The following is a 23,921-nucleotide window of genomic DNA, read 5'->3' as shown; positions in this document are numbered from 1 at the left end:
ACTCATCGCAGACACTCTCCAACTGTCTCCCTCTCGCTCGGCCCAGTCGGGTCAGTGGAAAAGGGAAGGCAATACACATTGTTGGCCACTTCTTTCCATAATTCATGTCCTGCTCTGAAAATAGAGCACTTGAACGGTACGCACTGTTTCATCGCTGGCTGCAGAAAATAGACTTCTTGTGCATGTGGAGTAAAAGCTGCACGCTTGCAGATAAAGGGGGGATTATATTAGCACGCTAGTAATGACTAGGATGTGTGTGCGCGCGCGAATGTGTGTGCTAGTGTGTGTGTGCGTGTGTGTGTGTGTGTGTGGTCTACAGAGCGGCGGCGTGCACCGCGGGTTAATTAAACCTGCTAGCTTTGTGTGACCCTCTCATCAGGCAGCGAAATCAAAGTGTGAGCAGCTGACGTGCAAGTAAATAAAAGCAGAAGATCCCTGTGGCAGGTTGAAGGCAGGCAGACATGAAATCTGCATGCGCGCAAGCCCAGACTTCCTACATGCATGTGACCAAGGTTCAGTGGCCCCCCTGGGGCACCCTGGAACATCTCTGCGCTGTTACACAACGCGGTTGTAAGCGATGGGAGTGTCAGGCGAGCAGCACATGGCTGCAGCCATCTCCAATAACAAAACGCAGGGGGAAAAAAATGTGTTTTTCTTTTTTTGCTTTTGTGCAAGCCAACGCACGTGACATGAAGGTTAGACATTGTCGGATGCCATTGCCAGCAGTATTGCAGTGCATAACGCAGCCAGTGTTTGGTGGGTCCACTTTCTCCCCCCACTCATGAGCAGTGAGTGGCAGGCCGGCTAACCGCTTCTGACAAAAGAGAATCAGCCCGAGTTTGAAAGGGAGCAGCCGTGGGACCGATGCCTCCCTGCCTCGCTGGAGACACATCAACCTAAATTCATACCACGGACCCAAAACCAAGAAACCTCTGAAGTCCCCCTAAGAAAACATGCAATTTGCGTGGAGCGATGGTACAATTAAATTTACTTCATAAAGGAGTTGCCATTCACCAAAATTAGAATTAAAATCTTTTTGCATTTCCTTTATTCAGGAGGGGGCTCAGAAACTGAGGAGTCCAGAAAGCGCTGGAGTGCCTCCACAAGAGAGCCTCTAGTTAGTTCAAGTGACACTTAAATACCACCCGGGGGTTGCTAAGGACGAGCCCAGCTGGCATCTTACTGGCAGAGGAAAAAAAAAAAAAAGCTATTGATATGTGCAATTAAATCTCCACAGTAGTGCATTTGAAATCAATTCCTTTTTCAAACTGCCCACTTGAGTGAAACTTTACTACAGACCTGTTAACAACAGGAGTTCTGAATAAAGTAAAAAAAAATAAAAGTCCCAGGATTTGATTGAAAAAAGGCTTGCTGAATATAAATAGAACATAAATATTTGGTTTATTCACTGCTAATTAAGCTATTCGTCCCCAGAGGAAGTGACCTGCGTGACAGCACTCCTTTCAAACAAGAAAGCAAAGAGAAGAGAAATCAACAGCACCTTTACAAATGACAACTAAAACCATTGTCATCAAATGTCTTTAAATGAAAATTAACAAGGTTATAACAACAATTGCAGAATAGATGTCACTCAATCATTTTTTTAGGGGGTGGGGGGTGGGAGGACTTTTGTCTGCACGTGAATTTTAATAATCTTATTGTGCTTTTGTGCGAAACACACATTTTCCCCATCTTGCACATGACAAGAGTATCACAGATAATTCTGCAAAATAATGTCTTTTTTATGGTGCTTTGTCATCCAGGTGGATGGATTCAGCTCTGCACTTTCTAAAAATCATGGTGACTCTGCAGCTCCCCTCCTTGCAGACGTGGGATGAGCTTCTTCACATTGTGGCACCACTGCCGTTGTTATCTATTCACCCCTCGTCTGCAGATAATCCACATAGATCAACACAGCATCATCCTTTCAAGGGGCACCGGAGATGCTGCTCGCATATTTGCTCCCTCTCAATCAAACTGACTCTGACTGTCTTGTTTGTTTCTACATGACAGCAAGCATGACAGAACCCGGATAAAAATCAGAGGGCTGTTTCTAAAAACAGAAGGAACTAATTAGTAAATGTCATTTGAGAGGACTACGGCGAATTAGGAGGCTGGTGGAACGTGTAATCAGGACGGACGCCTTTTTTTTTCACATGGGCGGCTCAGGGAGGGAAGGGGGCGCCGCAGCCGCAGCCGCATCCTCCAGTCAACAGTGAGGGCGCCGTCACAGTGGAACACAGTGTGGCACACATGCACACACACGGTCACACAAGTGGGTGCAGATTACAATGTCAGGGAACCCTGACAATGATGCATGGCTTTTGTGATACCACCACCCTGTTCTGGTCTGATGTCTCATAACTGATCTGATGTCAGCGGTCCTACATTTGAGGGGAAATACGGGAAATGCAGATTTCGACACTCTGACTTGATTTTAAATGAAAAAATACTTCATTTTCTGGCAATTTGCTATTGAAATTGGGGGGGGGGGGAACTAAATGCACTTTTTGAAATTCCAAGTTGTCCAAAACTTGGAAATTGATGCAAAGTAAAATGTTTTACAACATGGAAAAAAACGTGAAAGTGAGGGTTTGCACAATGTATTTTTATTTAAATGTGTCTCACATCAACCAGACACAAAGTGCTCACTGATGTGAAGTCAACCGATCAGAAAAAGAAAAGGAAAATGGCCTCAAACTCATGGATTGCTTTTTTTCAGGCAATAGTCTAAAAATCTAAATTCAACTAGATTATAACAAGTAGAATTTTACAGGCCACCTGCATTAGTTCCCCAATTTTGCATCATTTAGTTGATATTTTACAACTGAGTGACTAATTGAGAGGAATAAAAGGGGGCTTGTGGAGGCGGACACAGTGAAGCCTGCAGGGATTTATGGCAGAATAGACCAGAGCGGGAGAGAACGGAATACAATGGAGAAGGAGTAATAAATAAATCTTCACTTTAAGAAGTAGGACTGACAGAGGCAGATTAGAGCCTGCACCTTTTAAACAAATTGGCTGCTCAAATAAGTGCATTGCCAAGTGCGATTTACAGTGCTGATCTGCAGCAACTAAGACACGTCTGTTGATTCCCACATGACGTCATGGTGTCACTCAGGAAGAGCTAACGCTGCAGATTCAGTCTTTCTGATGCAATTACATTGTTTTTACTGAAAGGTCCAAATTGTAAACTACAGTTAGATCTAAGGGCAAGAAAGAAGACTGTTTTTTTTTGTTTGTTTTTTTCAATCCTGTGTAGCCTCATGCTTGTATCTGCTTGCTGTATCTGGCTTGATTCTCAAACACTCAGCAGGTCCATATTTCCTGCAGTAGATGGATGTAATGATCACATCCAGACTGTCACACCGTGTTGAGGGTTTGTCTTGTCTTGGGGTTTTGTCTTGTCATTTCCTGTTTTATTTTGACAGCCTAACTCAGCTTCCTCTCGTTTCAGATCACCCCCCCCCCCCCGCCCCCCTCATGTGCCACCTGTGCGTCTGACCCAATTACCCATTGTTTCCACCTGTGCCTTGTTACCCTGTGTGTTTAAAAAGTCTGCGTTTCCCTTGTCTCGTGCCAGGGTGTCGTTGTTTGCCATGTCTAGCCTTGGTCCCGCTCACAGCTCAAAGGTTACGCTGTAAGCCAGTTGTTCCTAGAGATTGAGTGATTTTTTTTTTTGTAAACGATAAGTTTTGTTATTAGAAGATAGATTTTGTCTGTTGATTTATGTTCTGAGTTCCTTCCTCTTCTGTAGAGATTATTTGTAGTTTAGCCTTTTGCCTTTTCCTCCTTGTGAGTGATTTTGATTTTGTAACTTGTTAGACTAGACTTGCATTTGGTTTTATATGCTTTGGTCCCTTTTTCCCTCCTTGCGAGTGATTTTGTAAATTTCTTAGCGACTAGATTTAGTTTTGATGATATGGACTTTAGTCCTTTGGCCTCCTCAGGAGTGATTTTCTGTTCCCTTCATTATCTCTCCCCGATAGCTTAGAAATCATAGGAGTTTCATAGCCTAATTGTTTTATCACTGATCTGAGTTTCAGTTGCGAGTGTAACAAATTTACTTGGCCTCAGTCCTCTGCGTCGGAGTCCTGACACAAGTGGACTAATGGCCTATTGTAAAAAAAAAAAAAAAAGAGTGAAAACACAGCAGTGAATAAATAGATTCAGTGACTTTATGCAAGTATGTACACACAAGTACAACAGAAAATGTTACACACTCATTCTTGAACCTATGCCAAAATAGATCTGCTGTCAGAGTGAAGACAATTAAATATTTTCTCCTCGAATCGAATGGTTTTCAAAGTAGTGGACTAAAGAGCAAAGGGACAATCTGTTGCAATTTACATGTGGCTTTTAATTGAAAATGTCCCAAACTATATTTTTATTTCATTCCTTGTATGATTAAAATGCAACAAAAAAAGAATCCAATAAATAAAAATAGCATTGAGCTATAGAAGAAAATAAAACTTATTATTTCACTGCTTGCTGATTTGACTTTCTTTATTCGCACTGTTAATTCACAATGGTTAATAAAAATTGTTTTATAACAAACTGCAGAAGAAAAAAAAAAAAAAAGAACAGATTGGTCCAAAACCTTGAGCATAATCTATGTATTTGCCACGGTGGGGGAGGTTTGAAGCTGTTAAATCGGTGAAAATAAGACGGACATCCAGCTGCCTGCGGGGCTGATTTCTCCACTCAACCGAGTCTCTCTTGTTGCCTTCAGACGCGGCGCTGTGGGCTGGAGAGGAAACTCAACTTATGCGGCATCTTGTGGAAGCGCCTCTGTCCAAGGTCCTGAAATATGCTTTCCCAAGCATGCGTCATGTGACTTCAGCCAGCACTGCCGAGCTCAGCACTCAGCCTGCTGCTTTCTGGAGATTTCATGTGAGAAAAGGACAAACCCCGAACCGCTTCCCCTCTCATCTCACCTCGCTCCTTCTTTATCGCTTCCTTTGCGTCTTTTTTATTTTTTAGGGGGGAGGTTTTCTTCGACCGGATTATGTGGCCCTGCGGAGTATGACAAAAGATTTTTTTTTTTTTTTTTTTTTTAGGATGCTGGACTTTCATCTTGGCCATCGCGTTTTGCACACCAATGCCCAAACGGTGAATGCGTCGGACCGAGTGGACGAGCTCGCTGCCTGTGGTCCGCATTAAGGAAAGGGGAAAGTCTTGTTGATTTTTTTTTTCTTTCATTTTTTTTTATTGACATTTTTTTTCATTTGTATCCCTTCTCCGGGAGCGACCTCGGGAGGATGTAACGACACGACCATCCACCTTGTGCGGCTCAAGTCTCCACGTCAAAGATGCAGAAGGGAATACGGCTGAACGATGGTCATGTCACCTACCTGGGGCTTTTGGCGAAAAAGGACGGCACGAGGCGCGGGTGCCTGAGCAAGCGGAGCTCGGACAACACGAAATGGCACACAAAGTGGTTCGCTTTGCTGCAAAACATGCTCTTTTATTTCGAGAACGAGTCGAGCTCGCGACCCTCGGGATTGTACCTGTTGGAGGGCTGCATATGCGACAGGGCGCCTTCGCCGAAGCCCTCGCAGTCAGCCAAGGAGTGTTTGGAAAAACAGGTATGGGGAGCGTGCGTGCGCGCGCGCGCGCAAAACACACACACACACACACACACACACACACACACAAAAGCGCGCCTCTCCCTCGCTCGCCGCTTCGGTTTTTCAGGCTTCCCGTTGAAATATTGACGAGGTGCAACGCTGCATAGGGAAATGTGCGTCTGCGCCGCAAAAAAAAAAAAAAAAAAAAAAAGCGTCTTTGAACTCTATTTTAGTCGCGAACAAAGCGCGCGCCCCCTCCCCTCCCCACCCCACGGCCCCCCACCACCACCTCCCTTGCGCGCACGGAGCTGTTTTCGCACGATGACCTCGAATCCTGCGCGGCACAAACGCTCCCAACATTGTTGTATCGCGGCGTTATGTAATTCCATACGTGGCATTAATGATGAGGCAACACTATTAACACACAATCATGTCACGGCGGCGGCTATGCAGCAGCGTTTCCCTCAGGTTGCGGCAGACTGACGGGAGACTTCCAGGTGGAGCGCGGTGCGTTCACCACCCGGCCGCTCGCGAGCTGTTTTCTCGGAGGCGATGCGTTCAATTGCGTCTCTGTCGGCAAAGGTGTTTTGCCTTTGACTTTCACTCATCTTTTCGGCGTTTCAGGGCGGAGAGCGATACACCTAATGCCCCCCCCCCTCCGATAAAACACACCAAAAAAAGTTGTCGCCTCGAGGTCGCCACCTTGTGGTGGAAAGGGGGAAATTGCAGCAAGCAGTAATTCAAGGAACAGCAGGGTGCCCCTTCTGAGCTAGCGTCCAAAGGAGAATCATGACAGGATTTTTTTTTTTTTTTTTTTTACCCCCCTCTTTTGGCTGAAATCCTTAAGCATCTGCTTGCATCGAACGTGATAATTGTTCAGTAACTCAGTGTGATGAACAAAGTGTCACGGAGACAACATCACGGCTCAGCGATCAATTAAATGAAATCTGCAAATGAAAAAATTTGTTTCATCAATGAAATGATCTGGATTCAGTGTAAAAAAAAAAAAAAACAACAACAAAAACAAAAAAACACGGCATAGAGCTGTGGGGAGATGTCAGCAGGACTGTTATGTGAATACTGGGGGAACATAATGCCACACTGCAAGCAGCTCTCCTCTCCTCCCCTCTCCTCCCCTCTCCTCTCTGCAGGCGCCGTGCCTGACTCTGTAGGTAGGGCTGCAATCCAAAGCCAGTCCAGGTTCTTCCTCCTGTGAACAGCTGCCTTTGCGCTGACAAAGCAGAATGCGACACAACAGCTAATACTGTGCTCGCAAAAGTTGCCTCTGAGGCACAAGAGGAATGGCGCCTGGAAGCATTTTGATCCTTTATGCCTCTCTGCTGCCGTTGTTGTTGTTGTTGTTGTTGTTGTTGTTGTTGTTGTTTCAGCTGCATTCTGCTTTCCACAACCGCCTGCTGAGGACAGTCTAAGCTGCGTGCCATCTTGGAGTGGTTTCTTTAGGGGGGAAAAAAAAAGGAAAGACGTTGTCTTTTGTTGGTTGGCCGCTCTGTTGGTCGAGAGCGAAGGCACTTGTGCGGCGCACCTGCTCCAGCTGACCACCGCGTTTAATATGATGGGCTGCTTAAGTGTTGGCGCTCAGTGTAAACAAACAAACATCCTCAGCGGGGACAAACACCAGTGAGGAGCTATCGCCTCTATCGCCAGAGCCCACCTGGGTTTTTGCGGTTTAGCGGCAACGTTATGGCAATCCTCCATAATCCCCACATTATATTTATCCGCAAACGGAGTTAGTGTGAAAATGATAATGCATTTGCACCCAAGGTTTCTATGGCAACTCTTATTTGCATCCTAAAGAATGATGCAGTTGGAAGAGGCGGGCGAACAGGGAGAGGCAGCGTGTTGCATCTCTTCTATTAACGTGAGTGGGCTAAATTTGTTCCTCGCCGTACCTCGGAGGGGTCAGAGAGCGTTTAGAGAAAAGACATGTTGCCGTGTTGACGGTCGTCACGAAATAAACGCGTCAAACGGCGGTAAGACGCAGGGATCTGGACGCCCTAAGTGGTATAGTAAAATCTGGTCCATTGGAATGGGCTAGTCCAGCCAGTGAAGGGTCAGGGAAATGTGTATGGAGGTCAACAGTGAGACAAATCTTCTCTAATATCAAAGAAGGTGACGCAACAACCAAATACTACGTTCCTCATCCAATTAGATGCAGGACTGAACTTCTGTTGCAAGGTGGTTGAAAATCATTTGAACAAGCGAGTGACAATGGGACACAAACAAGCCTTTGACATACGTATCCACGTCTTCCCGTGTCCCTCCCCCTGCTGGTTTAGTATTGATTGAGCAATGATTTCTAAAGATGCGTGAAAATCACGCGCAACCACGAAGCAGGAAGCAGCGGCCGAGCTCCTCGTCGCCTCACACCCGACGAGCTCATGAGGGAAAACTAACACAACACTCCTGCCTCTCTGCCGGAAATATATTTTCTTTGACAGTAGGATGAATACCTAATGAAAGTGAAAATGGAGGAGCAGCCAGCCATGAATAATTATCAGCTGCAGGTTGATGGGCGCCTGTTCAACGTCTGCAGGCCAGATGACGGAGTCGCGCGCCACAAAGTTGTCACGATGTGAACAGGCGACGTGTCCCTCGTTGGACGTCAAAGACTGTTTTGTTTTTTGCCATTCTTTTCCTACATGATTGATCTCTTGTACGTCTTATTGTTCGGATCACCCGCGTTTGCTCTGGTTGAAAAGGTTTGCCAGTGAAATCAAAGTGGAACAGCCCGGTCAGTGAGCGTTTTAAAGAAATATCTGGAAGAAAGAAAACCAAGAAAACCACAGTGTGATGTTTTGTATTGGTCTTTGAACATCCTCTCATGTGTCATTTACTCATCGAAAAGGTAGGCGGTAACCACAAAAGTGTGGCAGAGAATTAAAGTATAAAATATGCAATTTATACCTATGATTTTTCTTACATTAGCAAGAAAAAATATTACTGTTGATAATAGTTATTACAGCAGTGCTGGTAGTTTAGCTTCAGTTGCTAGGAAACAAGTAAAAAATGAGGTGCTGGTGGAGGCTTCCCTCGCTGCGCTCCATCACTGGTGCCGGTGGGTGTGGCCTAGCGAGGCCCTGTGTGCTTTTAAATCACCCGCTTGATGTCTGCAGCAGCGAGGCAGCCAAACAAACACCAAAACGAGAACTGGGCAGGGGGCTCAGGGAAGCCACTGTGCAGCACATTTGTTTAGAGGGCAGAGTAGTAACAAACTGCTGCATCTGCGGAGAAAAACCCTGCATGACATCGCTGTCGGTTCTAACCTCTGCATCTCCCTTCCCTCTGCTTGTTTCAGTATTATTTCACCGTCAGCTTCACCCACGAAAACCAAAAGGCGCTCGAGCTACGCACGGAAGACGTGAAGGACTGCGATGAATGGGTGGCGGCTATATCACACGCCAGGTAACCTCAGCCAGATGTGGGAGACATCGTTATTTAAAGTTGGAATGGTTGAAAAGAAAAAGGGTGCAGGGGATTTATTGGGGGTTTTATATGTGGATTTTACATGTAAGACATGATGAAATTGAAACCTTGTCCGCTCTAATATAAGATGCAACTGTGTGTGTGTGTGTGTGTGTTACAGTTACAGAAACTTGGCCAATGAGCACGAGACCCTCATGCAGAAGTATCTTCATCTGCTTCAGATTGTGGAGACGGAGAAAACAGTTGCTAAGCAACTTCGACAACAGATAGAAGATGGGGAGATAGAGATTGAAAGGCTAAAGTCAGAGGTAACATCCACCACCGTGATGCCGCGAGAATAAAGAGAAGGTGGTGCTTGGTGCATCATTCCGATAGGAACAAATCAGCAGCCGGGGGACATAAAGCAAACAGGCGTTTTTCAACATGTGCTGCCACCCTCTGTTGCTGCCTGGCTGAGGTGTTTCAATTTAATCAAACTCAGTCAGTCACTGTTAGAAAGTTGTAGCTGAAACACTAATAACATGCAGTCCATCCTTATTCCTTTCATCTTTCATTCCATCTCTGCATTATCCTGCCAGCAAAACAAACAGCAGCTGTACTCGTGAAAGTAATCTTTTCCCTTTTTTTTTTTTTTGTTGATGATTGGTGCGGACAGAAAACCAAAGTGGAGAGCCGCGGCTCAGGCTGAACACTCTGCATCTCCTCACGGAAACAATGCCTCCGACAGGGCCGCGCTCCCAGCTGTATTCTCCACATCAAATAGTCACTTTTGCTTTAATGTGCAAATGCGATGATTTAAATCAAATTATGCGGCGAATATGCATGAACACCGCCTTGTATTGCATCCCCTCCACCAAACACAGTGACGGTTAGCGCCGCTGTAAAGTAAATGGAGACGTTTAGGGCTAAACAGCTCAAGGCAGCGCCACGCTGTTTATTTCTTTTAACCTGCAGGAGAGTTTACACCAAGACCTGATTCAAATGGCCGCTGTGAGCCAAAAAGAAAGCACTCAAGCTGTAGTTTGTCTTTATTGAAACTGAAGCTGATAGCTCCTCTCATGGCTCCCTCTCCAACAGATTGCAGGGTTACTCAAAGACAACGAGAAGATCCACGCCAGCCCTGCGGCCGCGCCGTCAGACGACGACTCAGAAATCAAGAAAATCAAAAAAGTAACGTCAAGTTTGTGGTTTGAACGTGCGTCCCCGAGCCAATGGATGGGCCTCACTGCGTCCCTCTGAATCCGCAGGTCCAGAGCTTCCTGCGAGGCTGGATCTGCAGGAGGAAGTGGAAGACCATCATCCAGGACTACATCCGCTCACCTCACGCCGAGAGCATGAGGAAGAGGAACCAGGTGGTGTTCAGCATGGTGGACTCGGAGGCCGAGTACGTGCAGCAGCTCCACATCCTGGTCAACAACTTCCTGAGGCCACTGCGCATGGCGGCCAGCTCCAAGAAGCCGCCCATAACCCACGATGATGTCAGCAGCATATTCCTCAACAGGTTCCAGACTCTCACTCTCTACTTTCGAGTTGTCCCGGTGAAATGTTCATCATGTCAGTGTTCAATAATGCAAATATTAAAAAAAAAAAAAACAACCTCTCATTTCTAACCAGGCTTCATAATTTAAGTTTTTTTTGTCCAGTGTTATGTCGATTAGTCGATGTTGGTTTTCATGTCGATTTTATCAAATAGACATGACAGACATGAGAATGGGAGACAGATGTCAGCAGACAGCAACTCTCTAATTTTCTAAAGAAAATTCAATTGAGAATTTAACATCTCAACCCTGTTTCTCCTATTTCCCCCCCCTCAGTGAAACCATCATGTTTCTGCATCAGATCTTCTACCAGGGTCTCAAGGCCAGAATAGCCAGCTGGCCGACTTTAGTCCTGGGTAAGAGCCTCTTCCGTTCTTCTTCAGCTCCTCCGGTGACTCACTTCAAGCGGCGCCGTTGTGAATTGTAGCCGGTGTCACAGCTGAGCTCCCGTCTCTCGCCGCCGATGCCCTTCTTACAGCCGACCTGTTCGACATCCTGCTGCCCATGCTGAACATCTACCAGGAGTTTGTGAGGAACCACCAGTACAGCCTGCAGATCCTGGCGCACTGCAAGCAGAACCGAGACTTTGACAAGCTGCTGAAGCAGTACGAGGCCAAGCCCGACTGTGAGGAGAGGACCCTGGAGACCTTCCTCACCTACCCCATGTTCCAGGTCAGTTCAGTGACATGCACCGGGCTGCTTCTGCTGCTGCTGCTGCTCAGTCGCAGTCTGAACGCAGTCCTTTTGTGAACAAATGTGGCCCGCGGGAATTGGTTGAATCGCTTTGTTGCCTTTGCAAGCAAAGCAAACAACAAAATTGCTGAAGCGCCTCTGTTGGTGTTACATGAAAATAGACATTTGAAAATAGTAAAACATATAAGATTTAAAATATGTATATTTGAATATATATAGTGTGTGCTTGCGTGGGTACAAAAATAAATAAATATGAAGCAGTAGAAAGCTTTATGGTCTTGCTGTAGTTTCCCTCAGTCAAAGCAGTCGTGGCTTCCTGTGGGAAAACTGTTCATCGCTGTCTTATTTCTATATTTCCTGAAGCATTCGCTGTTGACTGTTCAAATGATTTGATTTGAAAAACAGTTTTGTCATGTAAAGCAAAGTACAATCAAGTATGACAGTTGCGTCTTTAGAATTTTGACCTTGAGCACCTGTTTGGCCACATTTTCGAGTCTCTTTGGCTTTTCTTGATTTCCTTAATGCGCATTTCCCACCGGAAAAGCTGCTGCTATAATAAATATCAGTACATTCTTCATATGTTAAAAAAAAGAACTGCTGTGTCAGTAAGTTTTACCACACACAGTGGTGACATTTAGACATAAGATTGACGGTGTGTGTGTGTGTGTGTGTGTGTGGTGTGTGTGTGTGTGTGTGTGTGTGTGTGTGTGTGTGTGTGTGTGTGTGCGCTTTATTTCTTTTGGCCTTTGTTCCGGCCTCAGTCGGGACTTGGCTTCAATCACCTGCCTCCTTGAGCACTCGCTGGCTCTCTCAGCCATGTCCCATATTGCTGCAGCGCTGATCAAGAACAGAAACAGCAGGCATGCGTCTGCTCTTGCTCAGAATATCCCCATCGTGTTTTTCATGACTATAATAAGCAGTTGGTTTTTGGTTTTCTTTTGTTTTTTTCCAGCCTTAATAATGGCTGCTTTCTGGCGAGCATTGCAGTTTTCTGGTAGACCGCTCTGCTGGGGCTGACTGCAGGCTCTGCTGTGTTGAAGATAAATTTTGCTGATCGCAGTGGATTTTGCTCTCTACTGATCCACTTCTCATTAGTGTAGATGCACGTGAAAATTCCTGCGCGCCGCTGCGTCGTGGTTACGTTCAAACGTCTGTGTGAGCCGAGTTGCATATTGACTGCCTTGCTGCTGTGTCTCTGCAGATTCCCCGTTACATCCTCACGCTTCACGAACTTCTGGCCCACACACCGCATGAACATATAGAGAGAAACAGTCTGGATTATGCAAAATCCAAGCTGGAGGAGCTTTCAAGGTACCTGACTATCACAGCAAACAGTTGAAATGTACCTATGCTAGTACACTGACCATCATATTTTTTGACTTAATGGTAGCATGATAAAGCGTGATAGGCTTGATTAAAAAAAAAACAAAGTATTACATACTACAGAATATTAATTTTGAATCGAATCACTGCTGAGAGCAACAACTATGTAGGACAGAGCAGATATGTCTTTATGCTGAAAATATAATTATACATAAGTCACTGCATTGTTATACTATTAGATGCATTATTTTTTAAACTCAGAGCAAACACATTATTTAATGTTTATGTGTTTAATGCATCACTTAATATTGGACTCTGGTTCTGACAATTTAGATTGACCGATTGAAGGAAATTATTGACCGATAACATTTCAGAAGTACCAATAAAAGTGACAGCAAAGTGTCTCCTCGTCCTCAGAATAATGCACGATGAAGTGAGCGAGACTGAGAACATCAGGAAGAACTTGGCTATCGAGCGCATGATCGTGGAGGGCTGCGAGATCCTCCTGGACACCAGCCAGACGTTTGTCAGACAAGGTAAAGCTTGACATCTTGCATTCATCCTCTGAACTTGGAAAACATGCATTTTAGTAGATGGACAGGATTCAATTTCTACTGAAATTCAATTTTCATTAGAATATAGAAATTCAGTAGAAGCTCAGGTATAATTGTAAATGTATAAACAGTGGGCCAAGAACATAAAATCTTCCCATTTTTTTCTTTGTCTTCATTAATTTCCAACCCTTTGTCGGTTTTGGACTTTGACGCTTTCTTCTCCTCCGATATCCAGGGTCTCTCATCCAGGTGCCGATGAGCGAGAAGGGCAAGATCACCCGTGGGCGACTGGGCTCTCTGTCTCTGAAGAAGGAGGGGGAGAGGCAGTGTTTTCTCTTCTCCAAGCATTTAATCATCTGCACCAGAGGTTCCGGGGGGAAGCTGCATCTCACCAAGGTGCGCGCTCACAGCTTAACATCGTTGACACTAAAATTGCTTTGATTGTTACATTTAATGTCATTATTTCTCTAGTTTTGATTTTACTATTATCTTGTTTTATTTAATGTTTTTTTTTCTTCCTTTTTCTCTGCTGAATATTCATGCTGAGCATCTGTATGTTTTCCAGTGCTGAGGAGGCACTATAAACCCGGCTGTATTTTACTGTAAGAACTTGATGACAGTGTGAGGGCAGTGAATGCCAGGCCGAACAGTGAAGCCGCAGCGTCAGCAGTCGAACAATAACGCAAACCGTTTTCAGCAAAAGTCCTGCGGAATGAAGCAAATTCTTTGCCTATTGCCACAAACGGTTTTCTGCGGAATCGTGTCCAAGTGGGATGAGGAAGTTGTGTTGTGTTCTATTGGCAGAATGGAGTCGTCTCACTGATAGACTGCACACTAATGGAGGACCCCGAGGGGACAGACGAGGAGTGTGAGTGTTGCATTGACATTTTGTCAAAAGACTTTGTACTGTGATGCGGAGAATCTGTCTTCATAATAAAAGCATCCCGCTGAAGTCGCATCATTAAAAATGGTAGTCTGTCACAACTGTTAAAAAATAAGTAAATACAAAAGAAACAGTTCAATCAATCTCAAAAACTGCAAAATGAAAAGAATATTTGGACACAAATTAAATGAAACTAATGAATTTACTATGTTGATTTGCCAAAGAGATTTACAAGATTTGCCACAAAAAAAAAAAAAAATCATGCTTGCTATTTGGGGGCATTTTTTGAATTTTGGACAATCTTGCATCATGCATTGTGCATGAGGTGGATTCATTCGTCGGTATAAAGACATTTGCTTTGCCTTTTGTGCATCACGATGGTTTGCAGCCAAATCGGATAAGAGCGGCCAGGACATGGAGCACCTGGACTTCAAGATTGTGGTGGAGCCAAAGGACAGCCAGTCATTCACAGTCATCCTCGTGGCCTCCTCCAGGCAGGAGAAGTCGGCATGGACCAGTGACATCAGCCAGGCACGTCAGCCCAGATTAACGTCCTCCACACGAGAATCTGAGGACGCGACAGAACTCACTAACGTTTCCACCCCATGTCCTCTTTTTTTTTTACCGCCGCTGAATCTGGCCCACAGTGCATCGACAACATCCGCTGCAATGGGCTGATGATGAATGCTTTTGAGGACAACTCCAAAGTCACAGTTCCGCAGATGATCAAGTAAGCCTTATTTATAGCCTCCTCGTGTACTTGCGTGCGTGCGACTCTTCGCAGCGCCTCTCTCAAAATGTTTTTCTTTTTTCTTTTCTTTTATCTTTTTTTACCCCCCCCCCTTCTCCACCCCTTTTCATTTTGGAGCAGGGCAGATTCGAGTCTGTACTGCGATGACGTGGACATCCGCTTCAGCAAGATGATGAACTCGTGCAAAGTGTTGCAGATCCGCTACGCCAGCGTGGAGCGCCTGCTGGAGAGACTGACAGACCTGCGCTTCCTCTCCATCGACTTCCTCAACACCTTCCTGCACTCTTACCGCGTGTTCACCACGGCTGACGTGGTGCTTGACAAACTCATCACCATCTACAAGAAGCCCATCAGTGCCATCCCCGCTCGGTGAGTCACCATACGTTTCGGACAAATATAGAACTCTGAACCGTTGACATGACATTTACAACGGGCAAAGACACGTGCTCGGTCTCCACTTACAAGCAGAACAACCACAAGTTTTTGTTCATCTGCACAGTTTTTTTGTTGTTGTTGTTGTTGTTGTTGTTTTTTACAAATCTCACTTTTATTCGATTTGGGATTCTTAGATTTGAAGTGTTGAAAGTGTCTCTCTGAGACTTCAGATAAGCCAAAATGTATTTTAAATTATGCGTCTCAAAGGACTCCACATAATTGAGAAAAGTCTATTATTTGCCTTTTGCTCACTTCACATTTCACAAAATCATGAGCCAAAGCACATAGCCCTAGAAATCAGCTGTGAAGTGATGTCACGGTGGGAGGTGACCTTGCTTCTGTCCCCTTCTTAAACGTGTGAAAGGTACAGAAGGAGCAGAATTTTAAGGAGGCTAAAAGCCAAGCACATTTACAGGGTGCTTTAAACAGAGGGCTAAATATGCCGTTAACTGGAGATCTGTAGAGTCCCCGCCCCCTCAAACGTTTAGTGGAAATTAACCATATTTGATCCACACTGTGGTGATGGCAGTTGGTTTTGATATTAGCCATTAATGTTTGTGCTGCAGATAGATAGATAGACAGACAGACAGACAGATAGATAGATAGATAGATAGATAGATAGATAGATAGATAGATAGATAGATAGATAGATAGATCTGCCTGTCTGGGAGTGTCTTACCCAGGCTTACCAACCGCTGATGCTGCAGGACCCCACCTTCCACCTCCTTCCCCTCCTCTCTCCCTTTTCCCTCCACCCCTCCCCTTCCCTCCTCTCCCCTCCCCTCCCCCCTCCATCCATCCCTCTTCTTGTCCGCAAAAAGATCCATAGTGTGAAATATCGACGGAGTGTTGCAGTGGGGGCTAAGCGTGGCCCCTGCTGCTGGGTTTAGATCACGGGGAGCTCCCCATGCCCACGCCCTGCAGCATGATCTCCCGTGGCGCTTGTCATGTCACTGTGAGACACCTACACTTGGCTGCTTGTGTCAGCAGCGGCCATGCGCACTATCACTCTCTGCGCTATTTATGGGAACCCGTGAGGTCGCCAGGAGGGTGGCGGGGAGTGGGAGAGCTTTTCTGCAACACTGCAGCTTGTATCCCGCTTTTAAAACAGCGAGACGCGGCTGCTCGGAGTCCTGGCTGCCGGGCCGACTTTATTATTTAGAAGGTGCTGTGTGTTCTGCTAAGCTCTCCAAACACACGGCACGGATTTGCCAAAATGTGAGTCGGAGAAACGTACATATTTCCACGGCTTTGACTGAAATGAATGTATTCCGCTCCGACGCAGGTCCCTGGAGTTATTCTTTGCCAGCAGCCAGAACAATAAACTCCTGTTCGGGGAGCCCCCCACCTCCCCCAGGGCCAGCAGGAAGTTCTCGTCGCCTCCGCCCCTGGCCATCGCCAAGAACTCCTCCCCGAACCGCCGGCGCAAGCTCTCCCTCAACATCCCCATCATCACCGGGGGCAAAGCTCTTGACCTGGCTGCCCTCAGCTGCTCCTCAAACGGCTATGCAAGCATGTACTCGTCCATGTCCCCATTCAGCAAGACCACCTTGGACATCAACAAACTGTACGTGTCCAGCCCCATCGCCAGCAAGATCCAGGACGAGGGCGAGGGCGACAAGAAGGACAAGACAGAAGAAGGCGCCGCGTCCAAACAAGGTTGGTTCGACTGGAGCCGCTCCCCCCCCCCCCCCCCCCCCCTCTGCGAATTCTCCTGACAAGCCGCCTGATGCCTCTAACCAGCCATGTCACTTTATCACAACGCAGATCTCTCGGTGCGGGAGGAGAGCGACAACGACCAGAACCAGAGCGATGAGGGCGAACCAGAGGCTTCGCCCACCAAGTCGCCGACCACCCCGAAAAACGTCAAATGCAAAAACTCTTCAGGTACACTGTGTCCCAGATACGTGTGTGCGGACACACGGAGCAGCTGTGCGACACCTGTAGCTCAGCCTGTTAACCACAGTGTCCCATGCCAACGCAACAACAGACCCACAATACAAATAAATGTTCCTGCATTTGGCAATAAACGTTTTGAACGATAATGCGGTCAGCACATCATGATGGGTTGAGCCAGTCCTGCGCCAACAGCACCCCCACCCCCAACCCCCACCACAGAAAAAGAAGGTGCACCGCGAGTGAGAGCGTGTGAACCGCATGCAGAATAAATTGGTTAGTGGTGATGATGGTGCAGGGGAAGCCAGCGCTAGGCTCCAGTAGGTGTGAGGGAAACTTGTGTCATGGCAACTACATCAAGAGCGTGTTTTCCTTTCCACCCCCGGTAATGAGCCTATTCCACCGCAGCCAGGATTATCTGTGCATTCTGCATCTTCAAAAAAAATGTCACTGATTTAAAAGGAATTCATCAAATGGAGTCAAGAATTAATAGAAATTGCGAGGCAGCAAGCGTCTCTCTCTCTCTCTCTCTCTCTCTCTCTCTCTCTCTCTCTCTCTCTCTCTCTCTCTCCCTCCCTCCCTCTCTCTCTCTCTCTCTCCCTCTCCCTCTGCGCGCCGTGGCATCGCGAGCTGCTTATGATCCGTCTCTGTTCCTGGGATTTAAACACAGCAGACTGTGGAGAATCTGTTGATTCCTCTGTTATGCTGATATTTGGTGGCTATATTTAGCTGCAACCATCTTGAATATCAAAGCCTCTCGCAAAGGAAAGTCTGGAGGGAAAAACGGTCGTGCGGGCGGACAGTGCCCCCTAGTGGAGGCATGCTGAACATAAAAGCAGGCCACTCATACAGGCTCCACCGCATGCCCCCCCCATCCCCCCACCCCCCACCCCCTTTTTAACGCTCCTGTCAAGTCAAAGGTCCAGTGTGTTAAATTTCGTTTGATGTATGATTTTTATATTGGTAAAAGCTTAACATACTGCCCATAAATACATTAATAAAAGTTTATCATCACAGTACTATAAAAGTAATTTGGTTCTCATAGATATAAGAATATACATAGAGCAAGGGTCTTGCTTCCAGTTCACTGCCATCTTGGGCCACCATTTTTCTAAGGAAGTTAGAAAGGCCGCCTGACAGTGCCCTAAATACACAATGTTCTCTCAGATGGACTTCCTTAAATACTAGACTTAGATCAACTGTATTTGCTAAGATGTATCCATGTTTGTTAAACATGTTTTGTGATCATTTTGCTTTCCTCTCAATCTCTCTCCCTCTCTGTAGAGTTCTCACTGTTTTCCTACAACAACGGCATGGTGATGTCCTCATGTAGAGAACTCGATAACAACCGCAGCGCCCTGTCTGCTGCCTCCGCGTTTGCGATCGCTACAGCTGGAGCCAACGAGGGCACACCTACCAAGGAAAAATATCGACGGATGTCCCTCGCCAGCACTGGTACCTGCACTCCTACCCACTCCTCTATTTCCATCCAATGCTGTTTCATTTTGTCGCTTAGCTTCAGTCTTCCTAAAAAGAAATGCTAGAAATGTTTCAATTAAACTGACGGGTCAGCTCAAGTGAAGTCTGTACACGTGTGTGTGTGTTTTCTGCAGGTTTCCCGACAGATCAGAGAAATGGTGACAAAGAGTTTGTGATCAGACGAGCAGCCACCAACAGAGTCCTGAATGTCCTGCGGCACTGGGTCTCCAAACACTCTCCGGTAAAACATCACAACATGGTTTTCGGAGGCATAGTTGTCATCATTGTCGCATGCGGCACTGCCTCCTTGAATCATTGGATAGAAAGAGGAGGGGCCTTTGCACAATGAATGCAAAACAGATGAGCATCATTGGAATCAGAAAGGGTAGAATGGGCCAATGTTTGAACTCTTCACCTCAGATACAAAGTTGCGACATGGGTACATTGGGAAAAAACTGTTTTGACAGGGCATTCTGAAGGATTGCAGAGGGTTCTAGTGCAGATGTAAGTGTCTTCAGAGGAAACAACGCAGCAAGTCCACAACTAGCCCATAGATACTTTGTCAATTGTTGTCCTGAAGATTTCATTGATTTATAATCAGCATGGCATTTGTCAGCTTGCCTCCGAGAGGCAGAGATAATGAGCTAGTCTGCCATCGGTGTTGTTGGTGTTGCTGTGGGAGACGGATGGGATCGGTTGATGTAAGCAGGGAAAAATCTTGGGCGAGGAGGAGAGGGGGGGGGTCAGCCTTCAACTGACATCCAGTGTGGAAAGACCTTAAGCATGTTGTGATTTTCACTTTATGTTTTTTCCCCCCCCTCTTTTGCTTTTTTGTTTCCCTCTCCAGGACTTTGAGACCAATAATGAGCTGAAGACAAAGGTGATCGCCTTTCTGGAGGAAGTGATGCATGACCCGGAGCTGCTGACCCAGGAGAGGAAAGCAGCAGCCAACATCATCAGGTACCTCAGTCTGCTATTTCAGTCTGCGATTGAAATCTATGTGCAAATTTCAAGGCTTGACATTTTTTTCATTTCTTTTATTCTTCTGCCGTTTGCCAGGACTCTTACTCAGGAAGATCACGGGGACAATCAGATCACCCTTGAAGATGTGACCCAACTCGTAAGTGTCATTGTGTATTACAGTGTGAATGGGTGATTTATAAAAAGAATCTCCTTGTTTCCAGAAAAAAATCTGTGTTGCAATGAAGAGCATAAATACCCTGCGAAGTTGCTTCACAAATCTATTATTCAAAAAACTCCATAGATCATCAAGTTTTCATTTATCAGCAAGGCGTCATGATTTTTCAAGACTGCATGTTTGATCAAACAATTTGTGTACTGGAGTATGAAAACAATGGATCATATATCATTTCTGGGGAGCTCACCGACTGGATGGACATGTGATTGCTTTGAAACAATGGTTCATGTGCATGAAGTGAATTGTGCATTAGATGCGACCTTCAAAATGACAATAAATACCTCTGTAAATCCAGTCCTGATCCACTTAGACCACAGATTTGTCCGTTTGCGTCGCTGTTCGGCTGCAGATTCTTTGCCTGCAACCACTTTGATAGCCTCACTGCTGTTTTGATCATCCCAGATGTCAGCGGGGAAGGCCGAACCCTTCGAGTGCCACTCTGCGTTGGAGATTGCCGAGCAGCTCACCCTGCTCGACCACGTGGTGTTCAAGTTCATCCCATACGCGTGAGTGGCAGCAAGTCTTGCTCTTTTGTTGCTGCGCGCTGGCAGAGATTCGCCGCTCCCTTTTGTGTTCACCACTATCAATCTGCTTCCACACACACAGGGAATTCTTTGGACAGGGCTGGATGAAGAACGACAAGAACGAGAAGACGCCGTACATCATGAGAACGACAAAGCACTTCAACGATGTACGTCGCTGACCAAAACGCGCCCCATTGCCTCCTGTCCTGGGTGTCAAATGCAAATCTGACACAGTTGCGTGTCTCTTTCCTCCACTAGATCAGCAACCTCATCGCCACAGAGATCCTGCGCTGCGACGATGTGGTCACTCGAGTGCTGGTCATAGAGAAATGGGTGGCCGTGGCCGACATCTGCCGCTGTCTCCACAACTACAACGCCGTGCTCGAGATCACGTCCTCCCTCAACCGCAGCTCTGTCTTCCGCCTCAAGAAGACCTGGCTCAAGGTCTCCAAGCAGGTCCGCACATCTCTTCGGTTTTTGTTCGTTGTTATATTTTCCAAAGGTGCCTCTCGCCGTCATTAATTGTGCTCTTGATGTCATTTTTTTCTACCCAGACAAAAGCTTTGATTGACAAACTGCAGAAGCTGGTCTCATCAGAAGGACGGTTCAAAAACCTGAGGGAGGCTTTGAAGAAGTGAGTTCAGTTCAGTGAGTCCTTTTTGCACCGCGTTAATACAGCCGTTGCGGTAAGAGAGCTCAATGCCTGTAATTTATTTGCGGCCAGCTGTGATCCTCCCTGTGTGCCCTACCTGGGAATGTACCTCACTGACCTGGCCTTCATTGAGGAGGGGACGCCAAACTACACCGAAGACAACCTGGTCAACTTCTCCAAGATGAGAATGGTGAGGTGCTCACGGTTCTGTCACAAGGGAAAAAACTTTTAAACGCGTGTTTCTGTGAAAGTGGGTTTACCTGCCCTGTTTTATTTTTGCTCGCATTCCAGATTTCTCACATCATCAGAGAGATCAGGCAGTTCCAGCAGACGGCATACAAAATTGACCTGCAACCAAAGGTACATTTTGATTTTTCTTTTCTGCCTTCCATCTGAGATGCTTTGCTTTTTAGTTATTTTTTTTGCGGTAATAACCAATGTGACCAAAACAAGGTGTTTTCTGTTTCAGGTTGGCCAGTATCTTCTGGACAAGAGCTTTGTCCTGGATGAAGAAAGCATGTACGAAGCGTCGCTCAGAATTGAGCCAAAAGTGCCAAACTAATGGAGAAGTTGGCCTCTACATTCTTTCCTCTGTTAATATTACACATCAGTTAACATACGCATCACATTTTGTATAGTTGTACATGTTTATTAAGATAATCTCTCTTCTGTACAGTAGATGTTCGACAACACAAAACCTTTCGGCGTGTATCTTTTGTTCCTCACTGTTGCCATGATGCCACCTGCTCGGAGGATTCCTTTTGTTTCTTTGGGTATTTCATGCATAATAACAGAGGTCACCTTGGTCGTACACGGCTGTGCCTTCATAGTGACCAATGACATTATTTTGCATCATTTTATGCTGTGTCAACTTTGCACTTTCTGAGCACTTGTGCTGCCGGCCGTTGTTCTCTTTGCTTGAGTTTTATCAATGACTGAGTTTCTCTGCAAACAATGTAGCACTGTAAAAAAAAAAAAAAAAATGAAACTGCATTAAATCAGGTAAAAGAGCAAATAGAAGATCGCTATATTTAAGGACAAGGAAATATTGTCAATGGGCAGAACAAATATTTGTGTGTGTGTGTGTGTGTGTGTGTGTGTGTGTGTGTGTGTGTGTGTGTGTGTGTGTGTGTGTGTGTGTGTGTGTGTGTGTGTGCTTCCCAAACTAAAACTGAAGAAAATTGTTTCTTCAATTTACATTTGCCTCTTTTAAGTTGGGTTTTTTTGATTCCTCCCATGTAATTATAAAAAAGACAATGAACAAGGAAAAAAAAATGGATGATGGTGACAATATTCATCTCACTTTGCCTACACAAAGCATAATACATCACGAGGCAGCTAAGCTCCAAAGTGTTTCTGCTAATTGCATGTTTTGGTCTCTGAATAACATCACTAACATGCTCTATCTATGCTCTATCTCAACGGTCTCGGTCACCGTCTTGGCTCAGTGTGTCAGCATGCTAATGCAAAGCATCACAAATCATGGCTGTTTATCCAATTTTGAATTTCTGAGGCACTTAGGCATTCAATCACAAAGAAGAGGAATGAGTTTATCCAAATTGTAATAGCGAGGAAAGCATAACCCCGGGAGGAAGCTGGGTATCTAAAACACTTTATATCATTTTCCCATTATTTATTCATTTACCCATTTATTGATTGATTTATCCACTACTATATAGTGTCTTTGCAACAAAATTTGCGATCGACAAAGACCCAGGAACAGAACCACTTGAGTTGGGAGTCTCCATTTGTGCCCTTATTAAAGCAATACATGTTTGACCACAGTCACGAAAAACACCTCCATTAACTTTATCTGATTGGCAAAGCTTTGAAGACAATAGAGAAACAAAACAATTATGTGAATTACCTGTTTAATTTAGAATATGCTTTAGCGCAAAAAGTTTTCCCTCAGTATGAATATTGTGTTGCTACTTTTGAGTTCAAGTTCCAAACAAAGGATCACACGCACTGGAAAGTGTTACCTACAGTCTTGGCAATTCTTGTGTAGAGTTAAAGGTTGTTGCTCTTCTGTAATTTAAAGACAATCTGTCCTTTTTGCTGTTCCAGTGATTGTGGAACGTGACTATATATCACTCCGTTATATGCATTGCTGTTGAAAAACTATGATAAAACATGTGAATGACCTCTGCCTGCAGCATTCAAACACTATTTTTGTAGTAGTATAAGAGAGAGTGACCTGCTCTTTATATGAACATGGGATAGTATTTTGTACTTTGTTGTTTATTCACCTCACTGAGATGTACTGTACATTTTGTAGATGCAACCCTGCATAAATCTCAATGTGGAACAGTGTAACCCTGAAAAAGACAAAAAAAAAAAGTTGTACCTTCTAAAGCTTAAACACAAAATGCTACAATAGTGCGGTCCCGGAACTTAGAGGTAGGAGAGAACTTAACAGTGTTTTGCATTTATACTGTAATCCTGTCTATAACCATTTCTGTTAGCAGGAATATAGTAATGTAGTGCTTATTCTGTGAATATTTGTATGTATTTTTACAATGTATGTACAGTACACTTTTGAAACTCATATGACAGGCATGTAACACCTTCACAAACAGAATAATACTATATACGTACTTAAACTGTATACACTTATACACGCACATACTCTTATAAGATATATAAATGAATAAACAATTTGCCGTTAGCAATACCCGGTGTTATGAAAATTATCTTTCAGCCCTCTTGTTGCCACAACTGAAAAGGCTACTCCCACTTTTGTAAGAAAACAAACGACAAAAAGACGACAAAGGGGGAGGATGAAAAGATCATGGTAATGACCGCACATGAAATCAACCAACATTTGAACATTTGTTTCGCAGTTATCTCTTGCTAATAAATTAATTTTATATCAGGGGAGTTTGGCCTGGTCTTTGTGTGAATAATGTAACACGACCATCTCTCTCTCTCTCTCTCTCTCTCTCTCTCTCTCTCTCTCTCTCTCTCTCTCTCTCTCTCTC

The 23,921-nt window shown here is 45.2% G+C and overlaps 1 protein-coding gene across 1 annotated transcript; it reads left to right on the top strand.

The window, feature by feature from the left end:
• Window positions 1–5,007: 5,007 nt before the first annotated feature.
• Window positions 5,008–23,693, top strand: rasgrf1 (Ras protein specific guanine nucleotide releasing factor 1). Its single transcript, XM_076038122.1, has 27 exons — window positions 5,008–5,588; window positions 8,887–8,993; window positions 9,175–9,322; window positions 10,092–10,184; window positions 10,262–10,515; window positions 10,829–10,908; window positions 11,031–11,224; window positions 12,447–12,556; window positions 12,986–13,104; window positions 13,358–13,518; window positions 13,927–13,990; window positions 14,394–14,536; window positions 14,653–14,735; window positions 14,877–15,125; window positions 16,477–16,850; window positions 16,959–17,078; window positions 18,372–18,542; window positions 18,701–18,807; window positions 19,414–19,526; window positions 19,626–19,686; window positions 20,167–20,270; window positions 20,371–20,455; window positions 20,547–20,744; window positions 20,843–20,922; window positions 21,013–21,130; window positions 21,232–21,300; window positions 21,410–23,693. The coding sequence occupies exons 1-27, from the start codon at window positions 5,313–5,315 to the stop codon at window positions 21,500–21,502; spliced, it is 3,774 nt and encodes a 1,257-aa protein (XP_075894237.1). The 5' UTR covers window positions 5,008–5,312; the 3' UTR covers window positions 21,503–23,693.
• The last annotated feature ends 228 nt before the right edge of the window (window positions 23,694–23,921 follow it).

The sequence above is a fragment of the Nelusetta ayraudi genome, unplaced genomic scaffold, assembly GCF_046127955.1.
Source record: "Nelusetta ayraudi isolate G7.1 ecotype Tasmania unplaced genomic scaffold, CSIRO-AGI_Nayr_v1 ptg000053l, whole genome shotgun sequence".
NCBI classification, from domain to species: domain Eukaryota; kingdom Metazoa; phylum Chordata; class Actinopteri; order Tetraodontiformes; family Monacanthidae; genus Nelusetta; species Nelusetta ayraudi.
The sequence above is the reverse complement of the archived record's forward strand: the minus strand, read 5'-3'. Positions and strand labels throughout refer to the sequence as shown.

What these genes read in the sequence shown, in the direction of transcription:
- rasgrf1 (XM_076038122.1), top strand. Translation starts at nt 5,313, where the DNA reads ATGCAGAAGGGAATACGGCTGAACGATGGTCATGTCACCTACCTGGGG. An exon ending in ACAGTTCCGCAGATGATCAA is followed by an intron (nt 14,736 to 14,876) that starts GTAAGCCTTATT and finishes ATTTTGGAGCAG; the next exon opens with GGCAGATTCGAGTCTGTACT. An exon ending in ACTTCTCCAAGATGAGAATG is followed by an intron (nt 21,131 to 21,231) that starts GTGAGGTGCTCA and finishes CTCGCATTCCAG; the next exon opens with ATTTCTCACATCATCAGAGA.